The 21867-nt window shown below is 35.8% G+C and overlaps 2 protein-coding genes across 2 annotated transcripts; both read left to right on the top strand.

Moving 5' to 3' along the window:
* The first annotated feature begins 9816 nt into the window (after positions 1-9816).
* LOC108677022 (high mobility group protein I) lies at positions 9817-13692 on the top strand. The gene is made up of 3 exons (XM_018165171.2): positions 9817-9953; positions 11981-12228; positions 12827-13692. Exons 1-3 carry the CDS (start codon positions 9931-9933, stop codon positions 12955-12957), a joined length of 402 nt encoding a protein of 133 aa, XP_018020660.1. The 5' UTR covers positions 9817-9930; the 3' UTR covers positions 12958-13692.
* Positions 13693-14706: 1014 nt separating this feature from the next.
* On the top strand, positions 14707-18611 carry LOC108677024. Its single transcript, XM_018165173.2, has 6 exons — positions 14707-14867; positions 15338-16566; positions 16760-16924; positions 17310-17513; positions 17778-17909; positions 18434-18611. The coding sequence occupies exons 1-6, from the start codon at positions 14813-14815 to the stop codon at positions 18575-18577; spliced, it is 1929 nt and encodes a 642-aa protein (XP_018020662.1). The 5' UTR covers positions 14707-14812; the 3' UTR covers positions 18578-18611.
* The last annotated feature ends 3256 nt before the right edge of the window (positions 18612-21867 follow it).

Genomic DNA, 21867 nt, shown 5'->3' with positions numbered 1-21867 from the left:
ATGGACAAGAGAGAAAATTCAGCATACAGATGTTCAGAATGAAATAATAAAGTAATAATAAAAACGTCGATACGCTTTTTTTTCTTCTTCCATTTAATAGTTACCTAGGTGTTCGAAATAAATCACATATGAAGCCAATTATACAAGTGTTTACAAGATATTTATAAAAATAATTGTAAAACCGGTGTTCAAAAATAGTTTCTCGCTAAAGCAGTGCAGTTGATTGCTGACACTTGCAAAAGTGCTCCGATGCTCGGTATGCTTCATAAAAGTAACATCTGTCGTGCCAACATCAGAAAAAGAGTGCCCACAATTTGGCTTCAACCAAAATCAAATGATCGCAACTCATACTGAAAACTTAGCAAACATGCTACTAATGAAAACTAGTGGAATGCCGTCAATTTGAATTTTTAATTGAGGTATGCCATTACAGTAATTTGGAATATGATATAAATATAGATTTTTTTGTGTAATGATGTTATCGCATGATTTCCAGATGTGCATTAGAAAATATCCATACTAGAAAAGATGCGGCCGGTGCAGCACATTTGCATTTGTAGCTACATTTTCATAATTTTTGCTCAATTTATAGCGCGTAAAGAACGTGCTCAGGAACACGGCATGATTCGAAAATTCGCCTTCGGAAAATCACGCCAACATGTTACCATCATGGAAGTTACTCGCATTACATAATTATTAATTACTAATAGTAATCGTAGCAAGTTGTTTGTCGTCTGCTATGGCAGATGTGGGCTAGTGTGGGCTAGCTACGCATGCGGTCAGTTACCGTAGAACATATTTTGCTTCCTAAATACATTTACACGTAACGATTTAATGCAGTTCTCAATAGTTCAGTAACATTTTATTTGTCTAACGTTTTCAATATACTTTTGAATTCTAGCCAGGAGTCAGTTCATCATTTAAAGAAGCAACATTCTCATTCTGTTTTCATCGAACGTCATATTCATCTGAGTTATATTTTTTTCAGATTTCCTAAAGCTGTAAATTAAATTTGAATGCACAGAATATTTACAAGGCCCTTAAAAAAACAAGCTTCCAATGAGGCCGTCCGTGGCGATGAAATTATTTAACTTTACTGAGTTTTCAGCAGAGTTTGCAACATGTGGTTTACTTTAAAATATTTTGTGTATAAAAGTGCCGTAACCTAGTGCTGGTGTTCAACTTTAATATTATTCGAGATCCTTTTAAAAATTCAAATATTTTTAATCATAAACACGTTGCTGAAAAAAGTTTGTAGATCTTAATAACTGAATTTGCTTCGAAACAAGTTCTGGGTTGCACTCCAAATTTCTTTCATTACTCCATAGTCCATAAACACTTAAACGTCAGGACAAAAATTTCGTGTTTTCAAAGACATATCGATATCTTGATCAAAAGTTCAAGTGGTGTGTCCGATGCGGTTGTGGTTGCGCAGACAATTAATATAATTTTGCTTTAATAAGCGCTAAGGGTCAGGAATGGCACGGCCAAGCTAGATATCGACGACTTGACTGGTAACTCACCAGCACAACTCGCATTTAAGGCTATTTTTTTATAATTCATATGCAGAGATGTCATTATCAGTTTTAGCACAATTGTTAAAAAAATATTGATGAAAAATATATTTCACCACGTAAAAAAAAACGTGACGTGGACCCGTTCTCGGGATTTCCTCCTTCACTTTTTCTTGTTTTATTGATCACAGGATATAAAAAATTAACAGGTGTCATCACTTTTTAAAAATAGAACCAGCAACCAACAAACCATCTGCTTGAAGGAAACGAGAATCTTCCCAGATGGTAAACTACATTTTCGGCAAGATGCCAACCGCGCTGCATTCGAGCTGATCCCATTAAATGAGCCATAATAACTACGTAGACTAATGATCCCACAAATATTGCTAGGCGAAATGCCGAAACAATCAGCTTATAGCATTAATTTATTAAAATAGCGTCTTTTCATTACTATTTACCATAGAAGCAAATACCGTACGAAAAATTTTCAATGCAAAGTTTAATATCGGCTGAGATGTAGCACGAATTTGTTCGTGCACGCCAAAAGCGGATATTGGCTGAAGTAATTTCAATGAATTAGCGCGTAGCATGAATTAGTTAGAACTGCTTCGTTGCATCACAGGTTATGCTGAACGTTGAAATTTTTCCTAAGCTCTACGTATTTTACTGCAACATGCACCAGAAAGAAGCAAAGCAGCGAGTGTACTTACCGACTTACCGAGGCTACCAAGGCGCGGTTAACAAGCATGACGCAAGCGCTCCCTCGCCATAAAGCTGTGCGTAGGGTTAAGAAACTTAATTCACAGCTGCAAAATTACAAATCGAAAGTTGGCATTCCATAGGTTAATAGCGCAGTTTTTTAAAAGGGCAATATTCTGCCCTTTCGGCCAATCAGTCTGTGAGATAGTTTACAGAGTGTCAATCTTCATGTTACATTCATTGTGCCATTCATTAAAACAACAAACAATAATATAAAGTTAATTTGAAGAAATCTCATTTGCGTTGAAGGATTTATCGAAGGAATATCATTCATATTATTAGTATTACGTTATTCTAAAACCCTATTCTAAGAAATTTGATTTAGTTTTATTAGAAGATTCATTAAGTAATAGACTTAATGTCTAATTGACTTAAATTAAGTTTTCACAATATATAAGGTCATAAATTGATCTTGTCCTTAAATTTATTTAAAGATTGTAAATATCTTTATTATTCGTGATAGTAATTATAATCAATAATGAGGATTCTTCTCGTGATACTATTTCTCTTGATTAGAGAGTCAATCGGCCATTGTTTGACTCTAGTTACATAAGCATTGTCTTCCCCTTTCGTCATGAAAACGTGACAGCAGACGACGGTTCTAAATGATGCTTACTTCTCGATCATAAATATAGATGATAAAAATATGTCACATGTTTGCTCAGAACGCTTTGCCTTCTGAAATGATACGCGTAAATAGGTTAGTATGCCGAGGTAGCGTGAACTTCTCCCCGATCTTTCGCAATCACGTCTCCAGCTGACGAAGTTAGACGTCGATAACTGAATGAAAGCTGTACAAATAACACAAACTCTTGTAAAACAAATTACATGTTCCTTAGCCTAATCGAAACACGCCGGTAAAATGGACTTATTATGTAAGTCTGCTGTGTGCTAATCATGCACAACTACAAGATATGCTTGCCTTGAAATCGTTCTCTTTTAAGACGCACTATTGAAACCTAATCATGTGAAGTTTAAAGACAGATGACGGAAAAGTCTGTGTTCTCGGTTGGAAAGAAAGGAAAATATATACATTTTCACGTAAAATTTAGCCTTGAGGCTCATTTTTTTTCGATGTGCAGATTGCAGAACATGCAGGAATGAATTTTCTACACCGACGCATGCGAAGTCTATACTATGATGTAAATTGTAACTAAACGATCCAGGTCACTTGCGAATGTGAAAAATTATGTCGTCTGGCAATGGTATGAATGGTTAGCGCTAATTTCAAAACCATTGCCAGAAGCTTCTACGAGCTTTAACATTTTACACAACAAACTAGATAGTTGGTGGTGTCCAGACACTTACTGAGGCTGCTACATTTATCACCACCGTTTATTGGTACTGCGAGGAACCGTTGGATTTAGCCATATTTTTTATATACATTCTTTTGCTTGGTACAAATATTGATGCATGAAAATATGGTCACAACAATAATGTGCGATATTAAAAATTGAGATAAATTCTTAATCAAAATTAGAAAAAGGTTGGAATTTAATTTTATTTTTATGATAAAATTTAGATTCAGTAAAGTACATGAACACCTACAGGGTAGTGAAATTTAGATTCAGTAACGTACATGAACACCTACAACTAGGGTAGTGAACAAAAAATTGCTCGAAATAAGCCGTCTCACTAATTTTAATTAGTGACGCTATTAGCTGTCACTAATTAATATTAGTGCCTGATTCGGGCACTAATATAATTTATTAATAATATATTATATTAGATCCCGAAATTATATATTATAGGTATAATTATTATATATATTACTATATAATATATATTATTAATATATATTATAATTAATAATATATAATAAGGCACTAATTAATATTAGTGTCTTATTTAGTGACGTTCTTTGGTAATAACGTCACTAAATAAGCTGTCTCACTAATTTAATTAGTGACGTTTACCAAATGGAACTCTACTGCGTCACTGGATGATAGAAATTTAGGGCATTGAATGCCTGGGCAACATAATTATGGATTATTTTTGTCAGTCTAATACCAATGAATTATATGCAATGCACAATTTCTAACTAAGCCCTCTGAAGGTGAGAACTCAAACGCAGCACTGTATACGTAGTTGACTATGAATCACAATCTGTATTATTACCTGGATATTTATATACGATTCACAAACCTTTGTTTTACTAGATATCCTGCATAAAAATTTACCTCTTCTTCAAGTAGATGCAAATAGTGATCCGATATGCAGGCATGCTAAACTGGGAGGTAAAGTTGTTTTCCCACTTAAAACTTGGCGGGAAAATGCTAGGCGCCATTGAACTGCAGCCTCGCCACGTGTTGCTGAAAAAAGGGTATTGCCTGAGTTCTATTACAACCACCAAGAAGTATAACTGCAATCCTCAGTCACGCATAGTCTCGCACAATAGAGAACAATTTTTTTCTTTTTTCTATACAGCGATCTTTCTCGGGAGTGAGTAGACCTGATTCCATATTTTTACTAAGCTGATCAAAGCCTTCGCTTGCGCTGAAATTCTCACGTCTCGGACAAAAACGCGGCCTCTCTCACGGCCGGTCTCGCGGCCGTGATTCCAAATTCAGTGAGCGTGGAATATCTCGCAAAATACAGAACGTAGCTTGATGAAACTTGGTACACATAATCATTAGAGCCTAACGGTGATGTTTAGCTCGTGACAATTTTTCAAAATTCGCCTTCATTCCTGAGTTATATGAATATACGTGGTGAAAATTGCAGTGAGCGTGACATTTCTTCTAAAGTTCATCACCGTCGGGTATTGAGAAATTTATATTCAAAATTTAATTCAAATCTGTACAGTACTTTAGAAGAAATGTCACGCTCACTGCAATTTTCACCCCGTATATTCATATAACTCAGGAATGAAGGCGAAATTCGAAAAATTGTTACGAGCTAAACATCACCGTTAGGCTCTAATGATTATGTGTACCAAGTTTCATCGAGCTACGTTCAGTATTTCGCGAGATATTCCACGCTCACTGAATTTGCAGTCCGGCCGCGAGACCGGCCGTGAGAGAGGCCGCGTTTTTGTCCGAGACGTGAAATTTTGTCCGAGACGTGAAATTCTCTACAAAATTTACGACTAATTAGCTACAGCATCGAATTTTTCCGGTGTATGTACTCTTGATATATTTTTACGTATTTTAAAGACAATATTAACACCCGGCTTCTAAAAACGCGGATTTGATCACCCTCGATTGCCTCTCCTACACTAAGATCACTAATTGCCAGAAAATCGAGCTTAATGTATTGAACTGATCCAAAAACGGTATGAAGATGCCGAATACAGAATTGAGTTACCTTATACATATGGTAGTTCATTGCTGATCTCGACACAATACTGAATCTGTAAATCATTAGTAATTAATTCCTGATCCTGTGCAAATTTTCGTATTCATTCAATACTCAATTCGGCATTGGAACTAATCAAGAATTCTAATTCAGAACGACACGCATTGTTAAAAGAACTATGTTTGTTATTTTTTGCAAAATTTTCCTGTTGGACAGTCAGAAAATTATTCATATAGATTCGTTTTGAGAAAGCATATTCAAGCTTCACTTCTGAGCAGAATAAAGCTTATAAGCGCGTTAATTCGGAAAAAAATAATTACCGAAATCAAGTGTACGACGTTATCAGACTTTGAAATTCAAATGAACCAAAACTTTAATTATTTAATTTTCGAGCGTACTTTTCATCCAGGTCGTGTTCTAAATAGCTCTCGCTTCTAATTTGAAGTACGATATTTCAAAATAATTCGTTTTCACTTAGTCAACTTGGCTATTTATTCCTGCATTCTATTTGATCAACCTTATCGTTCTGATGAGTGGTATACTCATTCCGAGCTTCGGACGCCATAGGAGGAGCCTCGCGTAACGGAAGCTCAACTGCCATACAGCGAGATGGCTGAATCACCTGAATGGAATACATGAGCCCAGGGTGCAGCAAAAACCGGAACCTATTGTAGAATGTCCGTTCTATGTATTACCAACGATGAAACTAAAATGAAAATTTGCCTCTGAACCTACTAGCCATTAAATTAAGTCAGATACTTAAGGTTCGCTGACTTCGGTATTCTTCGAAGAACTGAGTTGCTGGCTTACTTTCGCCTTCGGGACCTACTGTATGTAGAATAGATTCATAACCGATTCTATATCCCGCCGTCATATTTTACTAGCAAGATCCCACACACCAACGATTATCTAACATTTGATGTTATATTTGACCTTTGGAGGTACAAATGAAGAAATAAATAATGGTCTATTGACAGAAAAATATTTTACAGAATACAGAGTACTACTAGTTCCAAGGTTTTGGCGATGGATTTTGATGGAAACGCTGGATTTTGCTGGAAACGAGTTTTTGAACGTTAAAATATGTGCTTGAATTTATCATGAGGGACATATTTTCGCTTCGAATAGAGATGAATTCTAAATATTAGATGTGTCAACCGAATTACATTCATCAGTAGAATCATGCGTACATTAACCCTGTCCATGACTATACGGAAATGGTTACCAGTCGTTACCGGTGTAACTCATGTATGTAACTAAAGGTCAGACAATGAGAGTTAAAGGCAATTAGTATAAAGGCAAAAAATTATTTTAGGCGTGCACATACCGCCACTTTTAAGTTAAGAATTGCTGCTAATCGTGTACTTGCAACAACTGATCAAAGACCGATCCATGTTTAGCTCGGGCGTGTCGCTTGCCGAGGGAGAAGAACGGTGTCGGTCAGTGAACTCCAGCTGCAGAACTTTTCCTAGTGCTACGCTTGGCGTCGAGACTGTTATCCCACCACAGCTAAATCATTAAATGAATTATTGTTCCAGTACATGAACATAATCATGTTTTTATTGCTACGAAAATACTCGTGATGCAACCTTGAAGGTCCACAGCGCTCATGTATGTAAACGGCATAAATTTGTTTAATAAATTCTCTTAAATTTGATTTTTTTTGGGCGCATTATATTTCTCCCGTTCGATCAACTCATCAAAACTTAGACAGCATGTACTTCATCAATGGTTAAGAAATTGCAATATTATCATTCATACATTAGAACCGAGAAGAGGGAAAACCGAACGCGATAACAGGCAGGTGTTTAGCAAGAGTCGTCGAAGTTCCAGGTCGATACCCGGGTGTCAAATTCGTCAGTGTTGATGCCTCATGCGCGGCAGGTGAACGGAAGTCAGTTTTAAGAGATTAGGTGGAATACTGCAGTATTATAGTTTCAATTTTCATTACTAGTGGCTTTCAGCTATCTACTTTGAGGAACTACGTTTGCGTAAATGCTTAGACTTCGTATGCTTAGTTGAGTTGAAGTTCCCGTCGTTCCGAGAAGCAATTAAAAAAAATATTTGCTATGTAAAGAGAGGCATGTTCAATTCTCATTTCACAAGTATCATGGATCAGGAACTACTACAAAATTGAATCACAATGAAAAATGAGGAAAACTTTTTAATTTCTTAGCGATATTGAATTCATATACAGGAATGGAAAAAAATTAACTGTGAATTTTTGTATCCAGCCCAATTCTTATTGTGTTGCTATGTCCATTATTCTTCTAGCAAGAATAACATTTCAGGTCCAGGAAATATCCCGACGCGATAAGTTACCGTACTTCGTGCAATTAGAGATAAGAATTAAATATTCATTCTAAGAGCAGAGGGCAACAATTATTTTCAAACTTACAAGGAACTACAGTGTTTTTTTTTTGTTTACAGACCGTTTTGTTCGTGCAAGGATTAGTTAATTTGATCACGTTGTCCATTCTAAATTCTTTTTGCACCCAGTCTAAGGTCTTTGAAATATCGTTTTATTTCTGTTTAACCACGGTTTTGTTTTAAGTGCGTAAGCTGGACTCTTTCCCGGAATTGATTCTTTTTCGACCTTTATAACAGTGAGAAACATTAGTCGAACGTTAATTGATAAAAAACAAATTTCCCGCATTGGACAACTAGTTGGTTTGACGAGAACTTTTGGCAGAGGCTGCCCTATAGGCTATATCCTGACAACGTTCAACGTTTGCAGAATCGTTTTAAAGCCCGTTCAAGTAACATATTGTTAAGTGCCAGCATGCTCTATCTCAGCATATTCTTATCCGTGATTAACCCGGATAATAAAATCACTTGCAGCTATATGAAGTTTCATATTCATCTACGGAACGAGGACGTTAACGGAATGAATAATGCTGAAAGACGAGCGCGGAACCTGTTTTGTCTACAACGCTTCCTTCCTCATTTCCCCCAACCCCCAACAAATTGTAATGCCAGATACTGCTCGACTGAGAGAATTAACAAATACCATAAAAATGCACTTGTATTTTGAGGAATACAAGGTTTCACATTTCACACAGACTGTGAAATTATAAAAAATTGAAAATTTATAATTTGCTAGACAACTTCAATTAGTTGTGCAAGTGGCCGTAATTGTTTAAACATGAGATCCAAATTTAAATAAATGTTTCATTTGCAGTCTCTGGGAAAATGCATCCAGTTCAATTCAGCAATGATAGATTGAAGTATTCATATGATATATCGACCATTATATTGTTTTATTCGAAGCTTTATAGATTTTTCTTTGCAGTTTGAAAAAAACTTTGATAAGTTTAGTTCAAGTCGGGATGCCGGCATCAAGATTCCATACCTAATTCTATGCAACAGGTTGCTTATCACATGTTCTAGTTCTCACTCTGAGTATAAGTCCCTTATGAAACAGTTAATTTCATTCACGTTGAGAGTCTAAAGTAAACGGCAGAAAATCGATAGCGTCTAGTTCCATTCTCTTAGCATTAGAATAAGAGCTCCCTGAACAGCGCCACTGCAGCCGCCAACTCTCTCCCTCGCTCGCTTGGAAATCTTTTCGCGCGGGCAATGACGTTCTTGTTGCCACGTCATTTTTTGTGAACGCCTAACTGTTAACTTACTATCAAATGAGTCACAATTAACACGATTAATTCGAGAATAATAATATTTTATTGGAAAATGTAGCTACTTCACCTTTCATTATTTCAAATTGAGAATTATTTCTTCATTTGACTAACAACTTGGCATGCGTTTTCAGGAGGAGGAGTTTAATTGAGTTGCCATGACGACGATGCGCTTTTGTCAGCGCGAACGCTACCACGCGCGGGAACCCGACACATCACTCCAAAAGCATGTACAACGGGAAATTGCTTGGATTCAGGGTAAGTTGCAAAAGAAATGTTGCATTTGTCCGTTTTGACCTTTCTGGAGAGTCCATTATGTAAAGTTTTTTTCGGTGCTGAGTTGATGAAATACAATAACTTGTGATTATAGTTTTTCAATTCAAGAGATATCGATAAAAACATCAAGATGACACCAATTTATTTTTTGTTTTCTGTGAGACATGCCTGAATAGTTGAGTCTAATTCATATATGGAATGATTTCAGTAGCAGGGCATCATGTATAAATTACAATATGTATAGATGAATATATAAACATTTAACAGACATGAGATAAAATGTCTAGGGTATCTAAATATATTTCAGGGACATTTTAGTCCTGTGGGCGGCTGTACGAACCGCCTCCGTCTCTTTACGTGAGAATTGTGTTCGTGTGAGGTTAGCTGCCGCGACTCTCTGAGTGATAATATTCAATTATTCAGTGTTGATCTCAAAACAAATATCCATAATGGCTGATAGCGTTGCTGAAGTGTAAGTATAATGTTGATCCGTATCTATTATGCGAGAGTTGATCGTTATGAATAATGTTGAAATGTCTGCAATGACTCAGTTTATGATGCAGCGTGACGCGCTGGCCGGTGGCGGCAGGAATCTTCTAGAACTCCCGAGTGCATGTGCAAGAATCGTGTTCATTTGGATAGAATGGAATTCTTTGTTAAGTATGAGCGGTATATTTTGTGTGCGAGAAAAATATGTGCCATTAGCTATTGATCACTAAAATTGTGATCATAACAGTTACATCAGAGATACCTAACGTTTCTTGTACCACGTTGTCTTATATCAGGAATCAGGAGTATACCTATTGCAAATAGTTTCTTATATCCGTTTTCAAAGCAAGTTTTTCTCGCATGTACATTTTTATGCTTCACGGTTTATTCGTGAGCTTAATGCATTGTGCAAATTCTGAAATTGTTGAGTTATTGAATTACCTAGGTAAGTGGTTTGATTGCTTGGTGCCAGATGCACGAGTTCTGCCCGGCATCCGCTTACCCCCTCTGACCCCTTACCCCCATATCACCCATGCCTCCCGCTCTCCCGCGCAGGTAGTCGATTACTCGTCACCCCTCACCCGCCCCTCCATCACTTGCGTTTTCCTTACCAGGAATAAAGAACTGACCTTTTCTCGGTCTTACCCTTATATTTCTTGATTATAGATTAACTGCTTAAATTAATTGAGCGTCGACTTATTATGCGTCGGATATAAAAAATTTAATCGTATTAGAATCTATTTCAATATTCAAAGTAAAGTTTCACGCAAGTCAATACTTAATAGTGCATAGTATAAAAGTTCCAAGTAAACGAAGGTAGCTCATGTTGGTCGAGGTTGCGAATAATACCGTTGCGGCATTTGTTGTGTTAGACGACTAACATAGAGCAGCACCTGTAGGATGGGGGACGGTGGTCAATATTGTGTCATTCAGCGTCACTAAAGCTGTAGTCGCTATTGTGCTGTATTGACTCATTTGATTAGGATCAATGGTAGTGGTTACTGGACTAACTGGAGTTATGCCGAGTTTGATGCTAGAGAATTTTTTTACAATACTATTAAATATATTTTGCTATACATTACTTCTATCGGGTAGAGGTCTAAAAAAATTGTTCATCGTGTCCTGTATTTGACGGTGGTCAACTGATCTTGGTTAACATAAACTTTGAAAGTTGAGCTTCTGCGTCGCTAATGACCACGGCTTGTATTACTGAAGTATCCAAAATTAATTAAAGGGCAAACTATACATGTAAGAAAACATAATTCAAGAGGGGAAATAAATATCAGATTGTGAGCGCTATTTAATTGTTAGTGAAGTGCATGATTTTCTAACTACCGTCAGTTTTTCTAGCTGAAACTGGGGGCGTGGGCTATGAAACCTATGATTTTCATCAACTTATATGGTCACAACCTCTCACAGGCCATATTTTAGCTTTGTGAATTATTATTTGCCATCCCATTTCTTTTCATGTTTTCATTTCTCGGTAGGGCGTTTGTGGGAAAGAGTGCGACATGAATTGAATTGCTTGATCAAGGGTTTTAGGTACGGTTTGAAAGCACAGAAATGTACATTATAGATTGAGAGTAATTTGTCTGAATGTATGAATTCGAATGCCGACAAGTACAATTTGTTTAGTTTGGTCCACTTTTCAGGCTAATTGTTGACTATGTATTCAATTCTATTATGTGCAATTCGTCTTTGTCGCTGGAATGTATCAGATAGCTAGCTACTTGAGTGAACCAGCGGCAAACGGCTAATATGTCTGCAAGATCTCACAATTAAGAAGTTGATATATACCGAAGTATTTTCACGTACGTGTATATTAATCAAATAATTATCATTCACCCTTTTTTCAGTTCTCAATACCAATGATTATATCGAATTGAACTTTTTTGAAATCATTGTAAATTATTTTCATTCTGAATAAAAGTCCCTCAAATCGATAAACTTGGTTTGTGTCTTGTGACTGCACCAATCAAAGTAGTGACGCCTTCCTTTCTTTGTTGACAGTGCTGCCCCCGTCGTTGAAGAGGTCGCCGCTGCCGAGTCTCCTGTGAAGGAGTCGGCCGCTAAGGACTCTCCCACCAAGGCATCGCCTGTCAAGGAGGCTGCTGAAGAATCCAACGGCACTGAAAACTCCAACAGCAATGAGGAATCTGACAGCAAAGAAGAGTCTAACGGCGGAGAGGCTGCTGAAACCAACGGACATTCCGAGGATGATGTCAATGGTCATTCTGCTGAGGCCGACACCGAGGCTGGTGAGTGATATTGATAGTAATGTTTTTGTGTTATTTACGAGTTTGCATTTTGAAAGAAAAATGTTTGAGAGTTGCTTTATGAATTTGCTTGTATTAAATTGTCCTTATGAAGCACATTTCGAAAGAACAGGCTTTTCTAGGAATTATCGTGAATCCTATTTTCGATAATTTCGTGTGCTATTACTCGTATCTCCTATACCAATACATCACAACTGAGGAGTGCTCAAATTGATTACTAATTTATGTTGTGTTATCTTCCTTAACTTTCCTGTAATCTTCGGGTAAAATGACCCAATTTCCTACCCTATGCACAGAGGGCATAGGGCATATACCGGAAGTGGACTACTGGAGGGTTAAATAATCTCGATTTGTAGCTTATCGCGTTAGTATAAAATTGTGCTCAACTAGTTGGTTGCATTGCTATTTATTATACCTTTTATTTTATGAAGTTTATAACTCCCCGTTGACTTAACAAATGATTTCATTCGTTGAGCACCCGTAAAAAAAATAAATGATATATTTTAACTATCCACAAAAATTGTTTTAAATTTTTTGTTAAAACCATGACTGTTACTAAAATTTATTGGTTTTTCTACAGAAAAACGCCCCGCTGAGGAGTCAGTTGAGAGCTCTCCTGCGAAGAAGGCGAAAGTGAGTGAAGAAGCATCGCCAGCCAAGAAGGTTGCAGAAGAAGCTGAAGCCGTAGCAGCTGAAGAAGCTTCTGCCTAATTAATCCATCTTCATTCATGGAATTAACTAATCCGAATAAGTGGCTACCGTTTCAGTGTCTCGTTCTTTCTCTGCTGTACTGTTAGGTTAGTTTGTGTGAGTAGCACTAGTAGAGTTAACTGCGTTAACCACTCTTGTTAGCAACACTGCAACTGACCTGTTCTTCATCGACTGATTTCTTCCACCCAAATCGGGGCTAGCTTCATTCCTCGCATCACTTCTCATCGTTTCTTGATCATCTCATGGGCTCATCACCTTCATATCATCTGTCATCCATTGTGCATATTTTTTTTGGTATCATCATACTTCTTTTCATTCCATCCTTCTACGTCGAAGAAATCTAAAACCGTCGTGAGCTAGTTGTTCTGTTCTAGCCTTAGGAATGGATTATTCCTAGAATTTTTTTGTTTTATTTAGACCTCTAGTATAGTCCTCGGTGCTTTAGCTAAATGATCTTGTTACACATTTCCACGGTGTCAATCAGAAGTACGAAGAAACTATTGCTTTCTCGATGTTGTTAAATTTATTTTTGGATAAATTTGAGATGAAATACTTTCATATAAACTTTCGGCTGTCTACTCTTATATTTCAGCGTAACTGCTGGCTAAAAATCGTCCTATCTCGTCACGGGTAAAATTTTTTGTTTATTGAACGGTTAATGACGGAGTTACTATGTAACTCGATTACAAACGAACGGGAACTATTATTTTTGAATAAATGATGTTCCATCGATGACAACTGCCTTTTATTATTCCGGTGTGTGTGTGTTTTTTTTTAGTTGAATTTCCTGCACAAGTTGTATACAAGAGCGAGATGGAAGTAGGGAGGGGTTTCATGAATAGTTAGGCCAGTCGCTTTTGTGCAGTACCATCTCTCAACTTTTACAGCCCGTCGAGGTAAGCCTGGAATGCGAGAATCTACTTTAGGTTGTTCAGTAGCTATAAAAATTTGCCCTCGTTTTGTTAAATTGTCAATAATCTCTGTGAAATCTCGGTCTGTGAGCCATGGTATATGCAAATTTTAATCTCTTGCATCTGATATAGCGATTAGGTGGCATCAGTCGGTAAATGTTGACGCTTGGAAAGTCCCTGGGTATTGCAACCAATATTTGATTTGCTTAGTTGAATAATGGTCAGTTTTTTTCTGAAACGATGTTTTTTTTTTTTTTTTTGTATTTGTCAACCGTCCACTTTTCTTCCACAAATTTCTCGATCAATACAGGACTGAGCAGAATAAGTCTGCTGCAGCACAGTTGTTGCCAGAGGGGCGCCGAGCTTGATGCAGCTTATTGTTGCTGTAAATTTAGCAATTGACGCAAATGTCAGTAAATATAAAACGTTTTTTTCCAGTAAAATATCGCAGTAAGCTTTATAAGCTTAATATTTTGGTAAATAATTACACATTATATCCGGTACGAGTGCAGAATAGAAATGTCTTATCATTGTTTACACAACCCGTGACAAATTTCGCTATCTAGTATAAACAAAAGAGGAATTGTCATGAACCAGCAGATCGTGTGGACTTGGAATTTAAATAAGACTGCGTTGATCTCGAGTCGAAACAGTTATTATTGCTCAGTGTTATAAATTTGCGAGTGTGTGAAGATCCTGAGGACTTCAGAATTTCTTTATTGTGTTCTTTTATATATTCTTTATTTTGTACACGAAAAAGTATACCTTGGCGACAGGCTAAAAATTTTTTTACTGCATAGCAATAATCGTAAACCACCAATAATGGTGATTTTTTTTCAGATCCCTTTCCCTTCCCCAACGAATTTCGAATAGTATATTTTTTACATTAAGAAATGCACTACGACAAGATCCGGCCAGAACCGGCTTGCTCAGTATGACCTAAAATGCTCAGAATACTTCAGTTTTTATTAGCAACCATTTTTCTCTTCACTAATAACGGTAAGGCTGCTATGTCACTCATGTATATATACTGGGTAGCTTGGATCTGAATAAACAAGAAAATATAATTTGTAATTAGAATGTTATTGACTGCTGTCACTTCCTTTTCATTGTTTGCTTTTATAGCAGAAATGACCTCAGATAAATGTGGCAGTTGAATAATTTGATAAGTGCTTATTTATTTCAATTATATTTTTAATATATACACATTGGTATTTATTTTTAAATTTTGATATTAGCTATCTTGCAACTTACTACTAGTATATTCAGTATTGCAGTAGGTACATCGTTTCAGTATTTGTAGCTCTGCAGAAGGAAACTCTAACTTGCAAGTTGATATTATCAAAATGAAAACTGAAGTATAACTATTAGAAACTGAATGAAGTGTAACCAATAGAAAAACCACAGGAAACATGGACTTATTGATGTAAAGCATGACGATTAAATAGTAATTACTTTGCACTTTGCAGGTCATGGAGAAGAAGCGAAGAAGAACAGGGAATTACTGCTGCTCAGCTCCCTCGTCTACAATGAAGAATTTGATGAAAATGAGAATGGATCTGACAATGAACACATACCATACAGTGGTGACCAACAGATGATTAAAGAAGCTTTAAATGAGAATTTACGAGCAAACGATAACAACTGCAGTCCATCATATTTTATCAAAGAAACTATTGATCAGCAAAACACAAGCAATAATTCAAACAACGATGTTGTTGAGTTTAATATTCTGATAGGACTGAGCTCAAGGGGAGATACAGAATCCAGTAAATATTCACAAAATAACAAACGTGAGCAATTTTTTGACGTAACGCGTCGATCAATCAATACGAATTCAAGTAATTTTCGAGATTCATTTTCAGAACAAGGCCGAACTCAGAGAAAGGGCTCCATTCAAGACCAAATATTGAGTGATCGAAGAAAAAATGTCCGGTACAAACAACTTGACAATTTAGCTTATGATTGGAACGAAATCTCCTCTATAAAAACCGACTTATTTAATAATTCCAAACAATACTTAGCATCATCGTTAAAGATGGCAGTTAGTCCTCATGATTCAACACATGTTCCAATAAATTTAAAAATATTACACAGCGGTCGAAAAGCGGGATCCACGTTACAAAGCTTAGCAAGATACCCTTCTTCTAAGAAATCTTCACGCTTCAATCGTGGCGTTCGATCAAGTGATCTTGACGGGCAATGCATCGAACGCAAGTCTAAATTGAGAAGGAAAAGATACAAAGAGCGTCACGAGAGCCTTACGAGCCTGCAAAGGCACTCCAGTAGTGATAGGTTTGGAATTTTTGTTGCTGGTAGCACTAGAGTTGATATTAAGGATTCTAGTAACAACATAGGACTAGTGGAAAGATCAGAATCTGATTCACTCGTTAAAAATTTAGCTAAAAGTCGTCGACCTTATGAAAAGTCTGCAGACAAGGACGTCAAAATATCCAGAAGGCGCTTGATTGGAGCACCGCGTCTCGCAGGATATCCTGGAGTCTTCCTGGAAAAGCCTGAAATGTTGAGTCTAAGTCCAGGCTCTAACGACAGCCTGGCGCACTCCGTGGAGTTCGATCCACCTTCATCTGACGTCGTCCCCTTGGAGGATCTGAAGGCAGGCGATCAAGAGGCGCCACGGAACAGAAGTTTGCCTGGCGATCCAAAACGTCCATATTTCCCCATCGACAAATCACAGGTAAATTTCAAAGTAAAATATTGTTAAATCAATGTATTATATATATTTAAAATTAGATAATTTTTCACCCCCTTCAGGTTAAAACCCAGAAGTGTTTATTTGTTTAATGAATCGTTGCAATATCAGCTCAACTTGAAACATTGTTGGCATACTTGCACATTAATGATCTGTAATTGACTCACTTGGCCAAAAGTTGGAGATGTGGAGTCGAGACTCTAACGACAGCCTGGCGTATTCCCTCGAGTTTGATCCTCCCTCATCTGACGTCCCCTCGGAGGATCTGAGGGAAGGTGATGAAGAGGCGCCACGGAACAGAAGTTTGCCTGACGATCCAAATTTTACAATTAACAAATCACAGGTGAAATTGATTTTTTAGAAATGTGTCCAATTAACATTAATTAAGGTATCAACTTTTTAACATTGTTAATTGTAATTTTTTCTTGCGCCCTTACCAGGATAGAACTTAAATGTTTTTATTTGTTTTGAAAATTATCGAAATATCAGTTTACTCTAAATATTTTTTAGATGCTTGCTCATTCATCATCTGTATTTGATTCTTTGACACTTCAGATGGCTCTAATTCTGAAATATCCCTCAAAGCTATTATTTGAATGAAACAGTAAAAGAAGAAGCTAGACTCGGAGATAGACTTGAGTATTAATACTCTTTTATAGAATATATTATTCGTATAAATATGAGTAAAAGTAAGATATGAAGAGATAACATTTTGCCGTTTTTTGCAGGGTACCAACTACAGTTTAGCAGAAACAAGAACAAGTTTGTACGTGGAAGGTTCCACCAACCGCCAGACGTTGCGATGCATCACTTGCTCATCAACCACCAACCTGAACCATTGCTACAACCTTCACCTCACCAACGAAACAGACGACGATTTCGACTGGGAAGAACTCAGTCAAGAATGCGCGTCAGGCGAACGATTCTGCATGGTGAGACGTGCGAATATTTGGCCTATTGTTCCTGTGGAATTGAAATTGTTTTGAAAATTAGACGACGATATTTAATTTATTTATACGATATTTGATCCCTAAGTTTTTGAAGGCCTATCCGAACATATGATTCTGATAGGCTTTCAAAATTAGCCTTATTAGAAATACAATTATTTTATAAGTCCACTTTACAAGTTAATTTTCGAACTCATGATGATATAATATATTAATGTTATAATATTATATGATGTTATTAATTTCAAGGCTGTGCAAGTATGGTATGTGGAGAATGGAGCGACACAGAACCGAACTCATCACCAATTCAGCATCGAGCGCGGCTGTGCTACAGAGTGCGAAGATTTCTTCATCATGATGGGAGACAAAACTAAACTCGAGGTGAGCTTCTTATATAATTCCCTATTAATATATTGTATATTTTCCCTAAGTTTGTTTGTGTGTGTGCGTTGTAAGCCTGATGCTACAAATATACAGGGGTTGTTGGGCCGTATCGGGATATTATTTGTATTATTGCCGTGCCGGGATATTGTTATAGTATATTATTTGACTTATCGTGTCGGGATATTACCTGGACCTGAAATTTCATTCCTAGTAGGAGAATAGGAAAGGATTGGTTCGAAAATTGTAATAATCTTCAAAATTGCCATGCATGAATTAAATTTATAAGACTTAGTATATTGTTTTCATTATTTGAAACGAGAATCAAATGTGAGTTCAATCTGCCATGTGAAATTCGAGTTTGAACGGGCATTTTTTATTAGCATCCATTTACTCCCGAATAAACTTCACCAACATTTGGCATTACCTTGTACAGATAACTTGCTAACCAGTTTTTATTTTGCAGTTAATTGGTTACAGCATTTTTCGCAAATAAGTTGTAATTGAGACCTCTTGTCTTGCAGATCACTTCCAACAGAACTTGCTGCAGAACCAACCACTGCAACCGCTTGCACGCTGTAGCAGCAACAGCTCCTCTCAGACAACAACGTATTATCTGGCAGACCATTTGTACTGCAATCATTTTATACATGTTTAAAATAATGTAATATTTCATGCGGTACCAAAACTACCATTTTACAATTTAATTAGTAATATTACCGAGAAATTTTTTGAAATATTATTAAATCGTTGAATTCGATCAATGTTCAAGACTAATCTTGCAGTTTTAAAAATAATTTGATTGTTGTTATCATAGCTTATTCTATAAATTTTTCAAATGGCGGTTTCAACATTGAATCTTACGATTGTAACGGGACCAATGCTCACCATCATATCGAGTTGTAGTACAGCGATATCTCTTTTAACGCACTTCGTCTTCAACAAATACAATCTATACATTGGGGCATTAATTGAGGGGGAAAATGCAGAGTATTCTATTTCTATTTTAAAGCATTTAATGTGTTTTGATGTTATTCCTCCAGAACTGCACAGTGAATGTTGCCTCATTCACGACTTTCACTTCTTAACGCTGCGTTTATTGAAATTACAGCAAGGTGGCCAAGTGGTGAAGAGCGAAACGAGTTAAGAATTGAGATGCGGGTCCGAACCCCAGCCATGTGTGATAAATTTGCGCTCTAGAATCGGCGATAGTTCGGATTTATTTAAATATTCAACTCAACCCCATCATAATATACGATGCTATGATACACAGTACTTCACTATACTATGATAATCAAAGTCCCAATGAAGAACAACAAGCGTTTAGGAAAAATTTGTTAATTTGAAATCTCAATCTTATTAATTAATGTATTACTGCTATGTGACATTCTATTTGCTCACAATACTTGTCATTTATTCTTCATCTCCGCCACTTCAAGATTTCTTTATTCGATAGACTTACATAATAATTAAAATTGACAATATTCGTTGTATGGATGATAAGAGCTAAAAATATTGATGATATTAGTTAAGTAATTGGTCTCTTGATATCTCAGTGCTCAGATCGCTGCGAGTTTTGTGTCAAGTTGAGTGGCTTGTGCATTTTTTGACGCTATTTTGGATTGACCTGACGTTAGATATTCTATTGTATGTTTGTAAGGAGGTTATCGTGCGTATGAAAAAGCATGTTTCCAGAAGCATATTTTTCATGGGTTGCGTTTACGCTGAACTTGTAATGCTTGTGATTAAAATTAGACGGTTGAAAATCGTGAAAGCTCTTTACATAATAAAATAAGATTGGTAATTAATTTTGAATTTAATGAATTATTGAAATTATACGTGCAATCCGTTATTTATGTAATTATTTATCTAAGAAATAGAATTTTTATTCCATATAATGGATATATTGGTAATTAAAAAATGTATATCTGACATTGCCTTTCAAAATGTATCAGAATAAAATTATAATTTTATCATAAGTTCGGAATACATTTTTGTTAAATGTTTTGTTTGTTAGAGATTGTTAAATGCTGTCGCCATGCACATTTTAGTGTTTGATCTCCCAGTGATGGTAGTTGCCGGTTGAACCGAGCCAATTATACATTGTATTTTGAAGCACTACAGCTTCATACACGTATTTCAATTTTAAAGTAAATAACAGTATTTGACATGCATTATTAATATGGAATTTTAGCCAGTAATTACGAATGAAACACTTAATTTATGCTGTTCTTATATCCTTGCTATTTAACTTTATATTGTTGATGAGTATTTATTAATGTTTTTCCAGTTCTTAAGAGAGATTCTCCCTTGACATTACTTCTTCAATGTTACTACGGCAATATTCGCCAAGATTTTACTAGCTTCTGCTAAGTATTTATACGAGGAAAATTTAATCACAATTCTTCGCAAATAATCAAACTTTTAACTTCTATAAATACTAAACAATATTTTTAAATACTAGTTACTGTCGTCAATTTGAAACAGCTCTTCTATGAAGTGTATCTATGAAATACATCTAATTGTTAAGGATTATATTTTGTTGTTGCACTGACTTCATTTCTATCATTGAAACGCAACTAAGATATTTATAATCATGCCTAACAGAAATATGCAATAAACTCACAATTGATTTCTACAAATACTCTTAAAATATTTCCTCAAACGGTAATCGTCACGTGTAGCAACGAATATATAAATTTTCATCTATCTTTATGTGCTTTTTACTGGAATTGACGAGAAAAGGCTTTGTAACATTTTCAGTGTCTTATGGTCCAACCTCGCTTGTGATCTTCGAAGAGGAAAACCGTACAAGATAGATGTACTTACAAGACGTATGTACTTACAAGATGTATGTACTTACAACTTTACAAGACAAGATATATGTATTGCGCTTCACGATACTGCTTATGTTATGGAATTCAGTCGCAATAGCCTACCATTTTAAATTCATACTGGGGTAATTTGCACAAATGAACATTTCATACCTCGACCATGTAACATTCAGGCGGTATATAATAAGTTTAGTTCGTTAAAAACCAATAGTATGGCAAATCTAACTTCTCGCTAGACGCACATTTTCAGTGCTTGTCGGTACAGAGTGCATCTGATGATAGGGTTTGTTCTGTTTTTTTTTTTTTTTTCTCGCATTATTCTTCTTATTTGGATTCGTTTCTTGAAGACTTAAAATTAGTGATTTCTTGTGAATTTTTTAAGAGAAGATGAATTTTGAGTTTCGTACCTTACTGTCAGTTGAAGTCGAGAATGTTGATTTTTTCTAGTTTTTCATTTACTAATCATTACTATTTTGTTCGCTGTTTGATGAAAATGCTTCTAGTTATTTGATTAATTGATTCAATTTTTATTATGTGCCCAGTTTATATTAATGGTTCAATTTTAACAATTGGTTTAATTTTATTAATTGGGCTCAATTTTATTAATTGCTTTAATTTTATTAATTGGTTCAATTTTATTAATCGCTTCAATTTTATTAATCGCTTCAATTTTATTAATCGCTTCAATTTTAATAATTGGTTCAATTTACTAATTTGTTCATTTTTATTAATTGGCTCAATTTTAGTTATTAGTTCAAATTGTACTTTATCCGCAAAAGCACACCCACGCAACATGCACAATGTCAGTTTTCAAATATGAATTAGAAAGATATATTTCACCTAAAACTAATCAACTAAAAATGTTTCGCAATTTTCAATCTTTTCATTTAATTTTTCAGAAGCAGTTGCAAAGTTTAATCTTTCATGATAATAAGATTTTTCAAACTCATTCACAAAGTTGTACTTTTCCATAATCATTCAATTTATCGAAATCATTCTCATTTGATCATTACTTTATATTTGATTATATTTTTGAGAAATTCCAGACGGCTAAGACAGAAAGGTGATTTGGTAAGTGCAATTGTTCAGCCCAAAGTTCGACATTTAGGTTAGAGGCAAGTCAC

Source organism: Hyalella azteca, unplaced genomic scaffold, assembly GCF_000764305.2.
Source record: "Hyalella azteca isolate HAZT.00-mixed unplaced genomic scaffold, Hazt_2.0.2 contig3946, whole genome shotgun sequence".
NCBI lineage: Eukaryota > Metazoa > Arthropoda > Malacostraca > Amphipoda > Hyalellidae > Hyalella > Hyalella azteca.
The sequence above is the reverse complement of the archived record's forward strand: the minus strand, read 5'-3'. Positions and strand labels throughout refer to the sequence as shown.